This window comes from Pezoporus flaviventris, unplaced genomic scaffold, assembly GCF_033815535.1.
Source record: "Pezoporus flaviventris isolate CSIRO_AGI_PZ_B2104156 unplaced genomic scaffold, CSIRO_AGI_Pfla_v1 ptg000029l, whole genome shotgun sequence".
In the NCBI taxonomy this organism is placed as follows: domain Eukaryota; kingdom Metazoa; phylum Chordata; class Aves; order Psittaciformes; family Psittacidae; genus Pezoporus; species Pezoporus flaviventris.
This window is the reverse complement of record NW_026892577.1, coordinates 16,335,870-16,349,973: the sequence shown is the minus strand read 5'-3', so window position 1 is coordinate 16,349,973 and position 14,104 is coordinate 16,335,870. Positions and strand designations below refer to the sequence as shown.

The 14,104-nt window shown below is 38.1% G+C and overlaps 1 protein-coding gene across 4 annotated transcripts in view; it reads right to left on the bottom strand.

The window, feature by feature from the left end:
- FRMPD2 (FERM and PDZ domain containing 2) overlaps nt 1–14,104 on the bottom strand; it is a 62,842-nt gene that overhangs the window by 23,094 nt on the left and 25,644 nt on the right. For 2 of the 4 annotated variants that reach the window (XM_061459267.1, XM_061459268.1), the window contains exons 20-28: nt 13,231–13,324; nt 12,641–12,726; nt 12,298–12,445; nt 11,018–11,232; nt 9,650–9,748; nt 8,074–8,438; nt 4,214–4,508; nt 3,121–3,279; nt 2,314–2,488 (exon numbers count right to left, since the gene is read on the bottom strand). In XM_061459267.1, the coding sequence (XP_061315251.1) occupies nt 2,314–2,488; nt 3,121–3,279; nt 4,214–4,508; nt 8,074–8,438; nt 9,650–9,748; nt 11,018–11,232; nt 12,298–12,445; nt 12,641–12,726; nt 13,231–13,324 (1,636 nt within the window). Of the gene's footprint in view, nt 1–249; nt 288–1,038; nt 1,250–2,313; nt 2,489–3,120; nt 3,280–4,213; nt 4,509–8,073; nt 8,439–9,649; nt 9,749–11,017; nt 11,233–12,297; nt 12,446–12,640; nt 12,727–13,230; nt 13,325–14,104 lie in introns of all 4 variants that reach the window. The other 2 variants (XM_061459265.1, XM_061459266.1) reach the window with 2 other exon arrangements.

Sequence of the window (14,104 nt, the reverse complement as noted above, 5' to 3'; positions counted from 1 at the left end):
GAATTTTAAAAAATAGAAACTATGCAAAATACAATAAATACTTTTTTTACAGAGAACTATACATTTAATTTCTATCTTTAAGGACCTACCAAATTTTCTTCAGACTCTTAGAATCGCCATAACTGAATGCCGTGTTACAATCTCTTAATAATGTTTTAAAGGCAATGAATCAATACCTTATGCTGATTTCCAAAATCAGAAGCAAGTTTTGAACTAAAAAAAAAATAATAACATATTAGCCTTACTTACTATTCTCCTGCTCTATAGGAACCACTGGATTGCCATTTCTGGGGGCAGAAAAAGTGAAATATGTGAGCCATTAAGAGCTGCATGCTTTGTAAAGCACATATGAAAAATCTTTTTAGAAAGTCAGTTGTCTGAATTGTGGTTGTACTTCTATGATTTTGTTAAGGGTGTTTTCCCAAACAGTATTTATATGAGTATATAAACTATTTATATGTATTTAACAACAGTGAAACATTTTTATTTAATTTATTTATTTCCCTGGGTTGGGGAAATAAAGAACATGTTGAGCCATCTGTCCTATTATAGAACTGCTTTGTGGTATATTTTGAATTCAGCTTTGGTTCCTCCTATATAAAGTCAGAATGATCTTTTGTCAAAATGTTTGGCTTTTGTAAGTAACTCAGAGTTTTCCATCAGAGGCAGTTTCTTGCCTGTAGCTGTCAATCTAAGATTATATGCAGAAGGTTGGCACTAGTGGAGGACTTTCCCTAGAGAACAGGATACCTGAAAATGATAGCCAGCCTCGTGGTTAAACGTACACATTTGTATTTGGGTGACAGTTTGGAGATATCTCATTTGTATTGTATGAGTGTACTTGTACTCATTGTGTTAGCTGTAATTACAAGGAGTGAAGATATCTTATGGATGTTATTTATCAAATGGCAATGTTTAGACCTTTGAGTTAAAACATTTTTCTTGTAGTTTGTCTTGGTTTTATTGTTTGACTTGTTTATGTAAAATTGAAGAACTTGCTTCAACATTAGGATGAAGGTTGAGTATGCTCAGATTTACCTTGTGGCTTTGATTTGGACATGCTGGGTGGCAGCTTCACACACTCTCACTGCATCATCCAGGCTAATGCCCTCAGTCCACAGTCCACAGATGTAAACAATCTGATCTCGTGGCTGCAAACTGCCTTCCACACTGGCGGGAGAGCCAGGCACTATTTCTAGCACATAAATACCTTGTAACTTGCTTCCAGCCCCTCCTGCCAGCTTCAAGCCTAGAATAATGCAGAGAAAGCATCTTTTGCAGCAGCGTGTTTTCAATTTCACTGTCAGTGACATACAGCCTAATGGAATAGATGTGGGTCATTGAAGGATAGGCTGAACAAATCACTGACATTATAAATAACAGTCACCCCAGTAATATGGGGAATAAGAGCTGGACAGGGAGAGTGAAATGCAATTAGATGCTAAAAATGTATGGAAAAAACTTAATGGTATTGTCTATCTCTATGCTTTGGCTATTCAATAGTGCTTCATTTCACCTGATGTTGAATAGTCATTTGAGTAAGACCCTCAGCTGCATAGCAGTAACTCCCTCATTACCAGAGTGCTTAAGTGCCCTGCAATCTTTAGAATGCCATAGGCAATGGAGGCATAAAACAAATGAGGAGATACCTATACAGTGAAAAATGGAATTGTGCAAGAATATCCAAGAAAACTCTGAAGAAGCTAGTTTTGAACTTGAAACTGGATGCTATACCTGAGCAAATATAGTTATACTGTTTCCTGAGTCTACAGTTGTATCTGTGTACAATACTCACCACATTCTGCAAAAATACCAAGATACAGTGTGGGGATTTCTTTTATCACTTGTTTTGCACAATGTAGATCAAACTTTGTGTTTATGGTTAAACAAGGATTTGAGTGGAGACTTTTTGAATAGCAAACTAATTTTTTTTCTTTCCCTCCAAAAAGATATTTATGTATCTCATCAGGTAGTAGACATTATTATGTACAACATTATTATCTACAACCAACAGTTTCTGTATATCAGTAACATAAAAATATGAGACTAGAGATCTGCAAGAAACATTAGCTGACAGGGTCATAATACAAAGATCATTTATCCAACTGGCTTCACTGGTCTAATAAGAGATATTGGTCTTCCCTTTAAAGCCTTACCCATAATAAAGCTGTTCATCCTCATGGGTGATGGTGAAGAGCATAAAGGTGTCAAGGTCACTCAAGATCATATTGATCTAAGACCACAGTTGGCTATAATTACCTTATGATTGCTATAATCCCTGTCCAAAATAACAAGCATATATTTATTACACACCTAGCTGTCCATTGGCACCTTTGGTGAGAGTAATTTCAGGAATCTCATCTGGCCTAATAGAGGGACGTGGATCACTGTCAGCACGACCAACCACAAGGTGCAGATCAGGAGGGGAGCTTTGCAGTAAAGTCAGGGCTTGATTGCATGGTAAAGATGTGACATCAATTCCATTCACCTAAATGACAAACCAGTAAAATGATGTCATAGATCTCATTGACCATCATGTACTCATCCCTCCACTCTTAATTTTGCATATGAACTTAAATTAGTTTCACTTTCATGTTACTGCTTTGGTGTGGTATTTAATGTCAGTGAATGCAACAGTTAAGATTGCAGTAAGATTTCTTTTTTGGACTTTTGCTTTTCTAAATGGAGACCTCTCATAAAAATAGCTCTTTTTTTTTCCTTGAAATTCAAGGTCTTGTAGCAAATAACCAAGGAAGACATTCTAATACGAAAAACTGAAGATGAGCCAAACTGAAAACAGGCTTTATTCATAACTCCTATATCCTTTATATGCAATCTATCTTATGACATTGATTCAGTTTATTGGGAAAGCATTTCATATCTCAGTTGTCTTGCATTGCTGTTAGATGATTCATGTTATTTGCCTGGTCATACAACCTATTCAGTGTGAAACGTGTCCTGCTGAAGTCAACAGAACTACATTTATTATATGATTCATTTGCACTTGCATGCCTAAGTATGTGTTAAACTGGACTCTATGAAGGGAAGAATCCTCAATATAAATGGCATTGATCTGCAATTATTTTCTCCTCTGTATAAACTCAAAGTCAATTACTGTACCATAATGATTCTGTCTCCCCTTCTTAGTCTTCCATCAGACAGGGCAGGATCATTCAAGATTTCATCAACAAAGAGGCAAGAGTCCACTTTGTTAAGAACTACAGAGAATCCATAACTGTTGTTCTCTGACTTTGTCAAAGTCACAAAAATCTCCGTTTCCTATTAAAATAAGTACAAGATATGTCTGTTGTAGGCTTTTCTGTTGCTTCATTAATATCTTTGATTATATGCAGTGTTTTATATGCAGATAGTAATCAGATCCTCAGATGATATGAATAAGAGCATACATAAAGGCTTCTCTGATCTGTCACTGCTTTACTCCAGAATTCATTTTACTTCTTTTTACCTAGTGGACCTTCATGGTGATTGACTGATAGGGCCTAATAAGGCAGAAAATACCATCAGGGTCTGGAATTTTGGTATTTGAAATGTGTAAAGTAAGGCTTGGAATAGTCTGAGCTGGCAAGCATTAGAGTACTAGGGTGCAGAGATTGTTATTGTTATTAATACTGCTATTGCTGTCACACTGAAGGAAATGGATGGAGATAAATTTTGGCCTTGGTGATCTCAAATTAGTATCAATTCAGAGCTAAATTAGTTTCAGCAAGAATGCAAGATGTTCAGACTGAGCCTTAGATTTTGTATAGTAATTAGCAGAAGGAACGCACTTTCTTATCAGGACATTACAGTAGTATCACTGTTACAAAGAGATTTTTCATATGGGTTTAAAACATGACAGAAAGAAACCCATGTAGCTGACTCCAATTAATTTTAGTAGCTATAGCTACTAGAGGACTGTTAGGCCTTTGTAAACTGGGAATAACACTGCAGAATTCTGGAAAGCTGCAGAAATAGTAAGGTGGCGAGAGCAAGCACTTGGCCTTTAAGGCAATTGGTAAAGAATTCTGTAGAGCTGGGTGTTGCAGAAGGTCTGCTTTACTTGAGGATTCCAGACATTCAGGAAAGTAAAAAAAGCCATGCAGAAATAGCATAGATAATGAGTTGAAATTAATGTTTAAGAATGTTGCATTCTTAAAAGTTGTTTCTTTTCCCATGTATTCTACCTATTAATACTTTGGTGCCTATCGCATACCTTAGTGCAATCTTCCTTTTCTTCCTTCTCTTCTTCTAGTTCCTCCAAGTCTTCCCATTCATTGTCACTGTCATGTGTCTCTCTAGCTGGCATGGATGATGAGAAGGGACCATAGGCATGTGGTTGTGGGGTCATCATAGTTGTGGAGAGTGTCTCGGAGCTTCCTCCCCATGAAAGTGAGGTCACAGATGTTGAGCTGATAACGAGATACTCTTCATCAATAGGGGTTAGAGAGAGAGCTTCAGGCATACATTTCATGTTCAACAGGTCATCATCACTCTTATTAAATATGTGGCTGGAAAATAAAGAGATTGCAGTGCTGGGGTTTTCCTCTATATGCTTTATTAGATGGCCACTGAAAAGTCTACTACTTATACACAACCTTATTTTAACTGAAGTACTAGCTATAATATCAGATTGCTGTGTGGGTCTTCCAGTGTTACTATAAAAATAAATAAGTAATCAATAGTGGTGACCTCATAGCAGCCTTCCAGTATCTGAAAGGGGCCTACAAGGATGCTGGAGAGGGACATCAAGTACTGTAGTGATAGGACAAGGGGTAATGGGTTTCAACTTAAACAGGGGAAGTTCAGGTTAGATATAAGGAAGAAGTTCTTTACTGTGCAGGTGGTGAGGCACTGAATGGTTGCCCAAAGAGGTGGTAAATGCTCCATCCCTGTCAGTGTCCAAGGCAGCTTGGACAGAGCCTTGGGCAACATGGTCTAGGGTGAGGCGTTACTGCCCATGGCAGGGGGGTTGGAACTAGATGATCTTAAGGTCCTTTCCAATCCTAACTATTTTATGAGTCTATGATTCTACAATATTTTGCAAAGCTAATTAAAAGATTAAAAAGCTTTCAGAATTTGAAAAGAGTTTTTGCAAAATCTTGCGCTTTTTTTTTTAAGACATTAATTAGTACTTTAGTTGTTTCTTGAAAAGAATAATCAGACAGTTCCTAGGCCACTGCCATAAACAACTTAATTAATGTATCTGGTCAGTGTTATGTACATTACAATACTACTACAATCTTTATATTTTGCATTTTTGTTGAAAGAGGAATGCCAGCCACACTCCTGGCTCCTACAGGTCTTTCCTTGGTAACTAGAGCACAGACCAGAAACATGAAATATGATTCTTGTCTCTCCATAAAAAAAATTCAAGTCCTGACTTCTCTTTGTAAGCTTGCTTTTATTCTTATGCTTGCCTTGAAGCATAAGATTTGTCCTACAGAAATCAATGGATTTTTCAATTACTTGAATTGAAATTGCTATTGATTTTATTTCACAACAGTGGAGATAGTGTTCAGCACTTTGGATGTTCAAGCCCAGACTATAATCGTATCTGTTGTGTTTAATATTGTTTTGGCTGTTAGCATTAATGAACTTTATAGTAGAGTTCATTACTATACCATTGAATCCCATTAAATTTAACATTAAACCCAATAGAAATGCTTGAAACACGGTTTTTTAAGTATGTATTTTCTTTATATCAGTCTTTATTGAAATATTGTTAAACTTCATTCATCTTAATGAAGAAAACACTTAAAATGACACAACTTTTATTAATGCTTCACATGGCAAAAGTGCCATGTCATTTCATACATGTCAGCTAGGAACTTCCGCTCTGATAGAACTGAAGTGTGTCTACCATCTCCAAAGCAAACATAGACAAATAAAATGAATGCATATTGTGTGTCTTGCATGAAATCACAGAAGATCTCCAGTGTTAAGTTCTTCTTTCAAAAGTTGTTTATGATCAGAAGGATAATACAAAGCACACTAGCAAAACAAACATTTTAGTTGAATATAGCTAGTAGCTCTCAATAGTATTTTGAAATACTGATGAAAATTAGAAAAGCTTGTAGGCTCATGCTGTGTGCCCTCAGTGACACAACCAATCTAGTCTGTTAGCTTATATCTTTGCGGGGAGGAATTGAGAGAAGTTGGCCATCTCGAGTATCACAGCAAAGCTAAGAATGAAGCTGACAGTTTGTGCTGTAATAGCTAGACAACAGATACTTACAGCACCGTGGAAGACTGGGGCAATTGAAAGAACTGTTTAAGGGTAACAGCAAAGGCACTCTGCTCCTTTCTTTTGGAGACAGGAAAGAAAAGTATAAGTTCAATAGACATTGGTCAGTGTGGGTGTCATAGAAGCTGTCACATGCTAGTGGAGTGCTGGCTCACCCTCGGAGTGTATGAAGGTGTTTGGCAGAGCTACAAGAGCTCAAGGCAATGAGCCAGCACAGGCTTAATCATAGCACAACTTTGAGCCGATCTCCACATCACTGTGGGAAATAACATGAGTCTTGGTCCTGCAGGCCCAAACATGAGCTTCACTGCTTTTGACTTCCTTTTGGAGACTTGTGACTGTACATCTGGACTTCACAGGGAAAAAGTACAGGCTAAGGTTTTCCAAAGCAGCCTTTTCAAAGGTTCTTACTGGTAGCGATAAAAAGAAGAATAAAAGGAATTTTCCATACGATACCCTGAACCAGGGATCTTCTAAAATTCATATCAGAAGATATCTACATTTGCATGAGCAGTTTTGAGAAATCTGAAGGAAAGAAATTTCCTCATTAATCAAAAGGAATTCCTTCATTAATGCCTATTTCTTTTTGAGGGTTTTTTTGTATGTTTCTAGCTAGAAGTTTAAACTCAGATTATATTAAAATATTCTTTAAAATACATGCCATCTTAAACTTGCCTGCCTGCCTTTTGAAAATGCAAAAGCTGAAATTAAATGATACTGAGAATGCACCAAACAAATTTTAAAAAGCTGTATTTCAGTACTTCCTTCTTGTGAAGAATCCAAATTTTTTGTTGGAATTTATATTTTCCCACAGTAAACATAGTGTTGTTGGAACTGTATCTGTTGGCAAAAATGTTTGCTACAGACATATTTCTGTTGGTTTTACTCTAAGCAGTAGGGAACCATATAGGCAAGCAGGAGCTTCACTCATAATCATAAGTGAAGTTTCTCCAAAGTATAAATTTCCATGATGGCCCAACTTGACTTTTGAAGTCAGCTTGGGCTGTGACTCTTGAGATTGGAATCTCTGACCATCTGGTTCTGCGCTTGATGTCAAGAGTAACGAAAAGATTTCAAGCAACTGGGTGGAAAAACAAATTAGTTTCTAGATAAAATTACTAAAGCTGTAAGTTAAAGGCTTCTAGAAGACCTTTAACTTGTCTTTCCATCAATCATTTCTGTTCTGATCATTTATATTCTTTGCATTGTGAAGGATGATTAAAATGGAACAGATCATGTTTTGTGTGCCAGCGTCTGGCATATTGAAAAGGATGTTAAAGGAGGCTGAGTCTGTTTGCACCACATCTTATTGTGTAACTCCTCTGGCTGAGAGCTTCTACCATTCTACTGGCTTTCAAAGACCTGAAAGTAGTTTGTCTTTCAAGTTTGTTTTATTTTCTCTGAAATATTTTGGAATTAAAAGCTCATACAATAAGAAAGAATTTTTTGGTGCCTATTTAAGTCAACTCTGAGAAAAATGAAATTAAGAGACCATATAATAAATGAGAAAGTCTTTGGTTCCCATTTAAGCCAACAAGAGTCTTTCCACTGATTTCCAACTGCAGCCAGCTTCTCCTGAACAGCATCAATTATTACAGTAGTGCAGCACTCATACAAATATCTTGAAATGCAGATTTACGCAAAAATCTTATAGATGAGAGTGAATAGAGACAGCAGGTTAGGATAATCAGAATAAGATGGTAAAGCAAAATCTTCAGTAATCAACAGTGATTACAAGCACATAGTTCTGTACTTAAATCCAAGCAATTCACTCGCAAAATTCAAAGAGCCAAAGGAAAGGCTGCAGAGCAAATTTCAGCATTCCCTACCTTTTGGCCCGTCCAAATTCACATGGTGAGTAGCAGTTCTCCTTCATTTCTTCCTCGAGGGAATGAAAGACTTCAGAACTGGCAGCTTCTTGATGAAACTGCCAAAGATGCTTATAGAAATGTTCCCTGGAAGTCATAAGTTTCTGTATGGGCTTCTCTGGAAGTTCAGCTTCTTGCTCTTCGTAAGTTGAACTGTCTTCCTCGGGAGGCTCACTGAAATCTGCTGCCACTGGAGAATCCAGGCAGTCTTCGAGGTCTGGAGAGGTGCTACCTCCATCACTGGTTGACTGATCCATACTATTTCCTAACTCTGTACTGCCTGGTGTTTCTGCCACGAACTCCTTAACTGGAGATGGTGCTGGAGTCTACCAAAGTAACAGAAAGGTTAGTGTAACTACATTTTATCTCCCATCTTCTTTAAGAACAAAATAACTTGAAGAAGCAGCATCAATAAGCATGTGAATGTGAATATATGAAATGGTAGCGGGGAGGGGAAAAAATAAGAGGGGAGGTACTTTTACTAAATAAGTGTTCAGTCTTTATGCTTTTCTTCCATATTCTGCAGGAGTTCCTGCCAGGACAACACTACACAATTCCACTTTCCGCAGTATTTTTTTTTTTTTTGCTAGAGGTGGCCCTTTTTTATTTCTTTTCATATCATGTCTCAACTTGTGTCTGTATTTTCTTCATTGTGTAGAAGTAGCTTCCAGATTTGACTGGTGTGTGATTGACTGTAGAAAACAGTCAAGAGCAAGAGCACATAGCAGGAGAGCAACAGGAGCCAGTTTGCTATCTGGAGATGGTCCTGGCTGTAATTTCTGTCTGCCTATGGACAGCTCTTATAAATCCTGGAGGGACAGGAGCCATGAGTGGGCCATTCTGCTACAGTAATACAAATGCATGTTCATTATAAGAATACTTGTGTATGTGTTTATGAGTTGTGTTGAACAAGAAGGAATAATAATGATACCACAGCTAATGGCATTGTTTTAGTCTCTGCTGCCTCTAATGTTTGTGTTTTTTCTCCCCCTTCCTCTCCACACTTCCCCCACTTCTCCCCCCCCCCCCCCCGCAAATTCTGCTAACTATCAATAAGAAGCTGAATAACCAGTTGAAACCATAATATTTTTAAGTTTACTAAGAGGTAGCCTGTATGGGAAAAGTTATTTAGTTTCCTCTTACTTTTGGGAGTAATACAGCTACCTCAAGCCCACAAAGTTGTAATAGCTGCAGTTGAGAATACTGTAGGTTTTGGCTGAGGATTTAGTAGAGCATTTTTAGAAGCATCACTAGAATATCTGCTAGGGTATGTGCTGTTTCACTTCAGTGACAGTACTGTAATTAAAAAGCTGTTGGACTGGGATAAACATGTTTCACATCTGTCAGATTTCTATTATTTTGATTACTAAGGAAGAAACAGTTGAACTTTAGAGCTCTAGTTGAAGCTGGGAAGGGAAAGAAAAGGAATAAAGGGCCTTCAGGAAAATGGAAGGTTGCCTTATACAAAACTCGATAGAAAAGGTATAGTTTTTCCAACTTTACAGAAACAAGCTTACTGATAGAAGCTTTGCCTTACCATGGCACTCTGCTCTATTTCTGGAAGAACACCTTTTGGTGGTCTGCAAAGTAGTAGTATGACTTCTGAAGGAGCTCCTCTCAACAAGTGCAAGACATCCTAAGCGGGAGGAAGGAATATTATCTTTCTTATGGAACACAGTCTTTTGTACATGTCAATTTACCAACTGGGATGGAGACAATTTTTATAGTGAATGGCCAGTTTCTAGTATTTGTGTCTCTCAGTTGTGTCTGGGGGACAAAATTCACCACTGTATGATTGTCATGTAAGTGGACCATAGTTTTTATGTGAGTGTGTATCTAAAGTCAAGTCAGTTCTATTTACATATTTTTGTTCCACCAATAAACACGTAAGTTTAAATTCTTTTCTTGAAGAAAACAGGATTTTCAGGCAAATTCATTCAAGTTGCATGTGGCAGTGACACATCTTCTGTCAGTTGTACCAGCACACCTCTGCAGACTGCCATATTAATAAAAGGGAGACTTTCTCAAAGCCCCTCCTTGACATAATATCTCTTCAGTGGCATTCAGCTTTTAGCTAAAGTGAGAGACGAAATACTTAATATGGGAGGGGGGGAGGGGGGGAATGATGCTTTAGGCAAAAACACCCTGTCTGTCCCTCTGCGCAAACTGAGTAAAAAGGCTGTATGTCAGAAAGCAAGACACTGCTGGAAAGGGACAAATTCCAGGTAAGAAAAAAAAAAAACCAAAATGGAGTACAATTACAGCAGCTCTCCAGGTGTCTGGGACTTACAGCACCTTGCCTTTTGCCCTAGCTACTTAATGATACAGGTGACATGCCATTCCAAATTGTATGATTTCAACGTTTCTGTTTGTTACCAACTTCATCTATTGGTATATGCATATTCACATACAAAAGTGGCATTTTTCATAAGGTAAACAGTTTACAATGAAAAAAATAAATCCACATGCAGTCCTTTCTTACCATTTAATTTCTTCATAGAAATAATTTCTTATTCTAAGTAAGAAAGTTGAACTGGACTTAGCTCATGCAGTAGAGATCTGAATCTGGGGCACGGCATTGCAAAACACAAATGACCATGGGGAAAAAATGTTCCAGCTATGCAGAACAGCAATAAAGAGTCCAACTAATTAACAACTGGTGTGCATCTGACAATAGACTTTGTGCATCAATAGTAGAAAGTTATAAACTAAATAACGAAGAAATTCTGTTAGGGAGGGTATTCTCCTTAAGAATTGTAGAGAATAATCCTACATAGAAATCAGATTAACTATATGTTAATTCTGACTCCCTCTGGTAATAATTAAGTTCAAATGGAGTTTTCACCCCATTGTCCTTGTTATCATGTTACCTATCTGGAGTTCCAGTGATAGTATTGCCTCGTACCTGATATAGGAGTCCTTGAATAGGCTTCCCATTCACAGCTAAAATGATGTCTCCGACTTCAATTTCGCCATTCTCTTCAGCTGGCTGCCCTGGAAACAGTCTTTTGATCCTGATGATAGATCCTCCGAGGTGTTCGCAACCATCTCCTTCCATTTGCAGAACACTAAAGCCGAGGCCTCCCAAATTCTTTGTTAATTTGACTTCAAATATATTATCTGTTCAAAGTGGGGATTAGAAAAAGAGTGGGAGATGTGACACATAGAATCATAGAATCCCACATATGCAGCTGATGTAAATTATACTCTCAGCAGTCCTTTCCCTTGTGTCCTGCAGAAGTATATCTACTGGTAATAATGGCAAAAGAAGGGTTTGGTATTGCTTTAACTTATGTGAGCCCTTGAAATAGCACATGTAGAATGTGGATAACTGGATTCTGTTTCACCATGTCTTCACAGATTTTATGCCATCTGCTACAAGCTCATAAAGGAAGAAGTCTTTTGTGCCAACAGTAAGGTTCAAATGCTATTCTTTTCTGACATTCTTTCTGTAAGTGTTGAGTATATCTTACTACTGTGTTGATACCTGATGTTAGTTTGGGTCCTGCAGTAACCAGCATAACCTAGAATAAAATTTACTGCTCTTCCCAGACAAGAACAAGAGACCAGACTTTTTCCAAATACAGTATTTGCAGCTGAACCCCATTCTGCTAGGGACAATGTAGAGAAGTGTGCCCACAAGAAAGCATGGTGTTTTTGAGGCAGCCTTACAGTAAAAGAAACAGCATTTATTTGTTGGCTAAATTCAGTGAGAGTGATCTCTGAACCTTCTGCTTTTAAGAAATGAAGTGCTGGCACTCTCCAGTCCTGTTCCTGGGGCAGCAGTTCACCCTGGCTTCATCACTGACATAGGATGAGCAGTTGTGCTGGTGGTCCTCCCTTTGTGTATCAACCTGGCAACATCAACACAGCTGCTTCATGCCCAGTGGTGCTATAGAGTACAGACAGGGATGTCCCCTGCCAGCCCCAGCTCATGACAGTACAGTATTTATGCCTAAGATAAATTCAGTTATATCTAGCAACTATAACTCTAAGTGCATCAGAAATATTTTGTTTGGGATTGATTTTTTTATAATGTCATTAATATTGCACATTATATGTTTATTCAACATGCAGTTTTCCTTCCAATCCACAGAAATTTCACAGGATTATTTTCATTCATTCCTTTCTTGCACACGGTAAAAAGTCACCCTGAGATTTTTTTTTTTTTTTTTTATCACTCACCATCTGTCAAAAAGCAGTAGTCCTTGATATCATCTGTGAAGGATGTCGCTACAGAAACAACTGCGCATTGGTCCTCCTTTCTGTCATTAGCAGTCAGGCATGGCTCTGCTGATTGGTAGTTTCCCCGTTCTAGAACCAGCTTGGCAATCTAAAATAATGATGAACAGGTTCCAGTTACACAGTACACAGTAAGCCCTAAGTCTTTTCTTTTTACTTTTGCTTTTATAATAGAGATGGATGGGGGAGGGGTGCAGTTTCTCCTCGTCCAGCTTTGCTACTGTGCTTCATATTAAATGCAGTTTAGTCTCCTGGGTATCTTACTGAGCTTTGCTGTTGTACAAACCTGGCCAGACTTCTTCAGGTGTTCCACAGCCTGTTTGTGAGTGATGCCACAGAGGCTGATGCCGTCTACTTCCAGGAGACGATCACCTGAGGCAAAACAAAACAAAGAAGCAAACAAAAAAGGGTTCAAGTTGCTTTGATGTCTAAGTTCAGTGGGTGTAAACCTTGAGGCTACCCATGATGCAACAGACCTTCATGCTTACAAGTGTCAAACTATGCTACTTTGTATGAAAGCAATACTGCTTGTTGTACAGCATTCTATACCTAGCACTTAAAACATACCAGCATATTCTGTAAGTAAAATGCAGTGATAGTATCTGGTTATCATAGCAGCTTCTGAAAGTAGATGTTAAAGTCACTAGCCTGATGTGCAGCTACACAGAGTAACTGTACAATGTCGGTATGAGGCTCCTGTTTTTTCCATGGGATGTCTATAGGTAGTACTGTGACTGCCTGACGAATAATGGACTACATATTACGTTTCACAGTAGTATGATCTCCGATCCCAGATGGGTTTCATTGTCCCTATGACAAGCATTCCTTGCTAACATTGACTTCTGCAGCCCAGAGTTTTCTTGACAGACATGTTACCTATCTTTATTTGTCCATCTTTATCAGCTGGTCCCATGGGAATAATTGACTTCACATATATCCCACCGTGGCGTACGCTAGTGTTAATTCCACCCTGCAAAACATACACCTACAGATTAGAGTCTTTACATGACAAAATCAAAGCAATTTTTACATGCATTGCAAAACAACTGCTTCAGGAATTACATTTTATATAAATATAGGAAAAAAAAAGGAGAAGAGTATGTTACTCCAAAGTCCCATCTAGTTGTAATATACTTCCCTAGGCAGTAATTTTGTTTTTTTCTCAGGAAAATGCAATGCATTTCCACTTGGCTATATAAAAACATTTACTAAATGTTCTTAATTTTTTCCCTGTGCTGACATAAAGAAGATGTTGCATCTTTCAGTCAGTCACTATCCCAGATTCCACACTATGCAATATCCATGCAGTTATTATTGTTTCAGACAATACACAAAGCATGGACCTGAACTTGTGCAGCCATGTGAGAACCGCCAGCTCAGAGGAATACCAGATTAATCCAAGAATCATGTTCTGCCCATCTGCACGCCCTGGCAAATTTAGATGAAAAAGCAGCCCTCAATTTCTCCTGCAGGTAATGAAATGGCTGTTGCTTCCAACTCCGTTTCAACAAAGACTGTAAAGACATCTCAGCCTGGAGGGGTAAACTCAACTTCAATAGCCAGGACAAGGAATCATTATTCAAATGTGCCAGATGGTTTTTATTGCTGCCTTCTCTGGTCCTCTGAATATACAGTCAACTGTATTTCCTTATATTAGGAAACAAAATTGGCCATGGCCCTTTCTCTGGCCTCCAGAGTAAGAAGCATGATGCCATGCCTGAGTCCACAAGCTAAACTTTCATCATGGGAT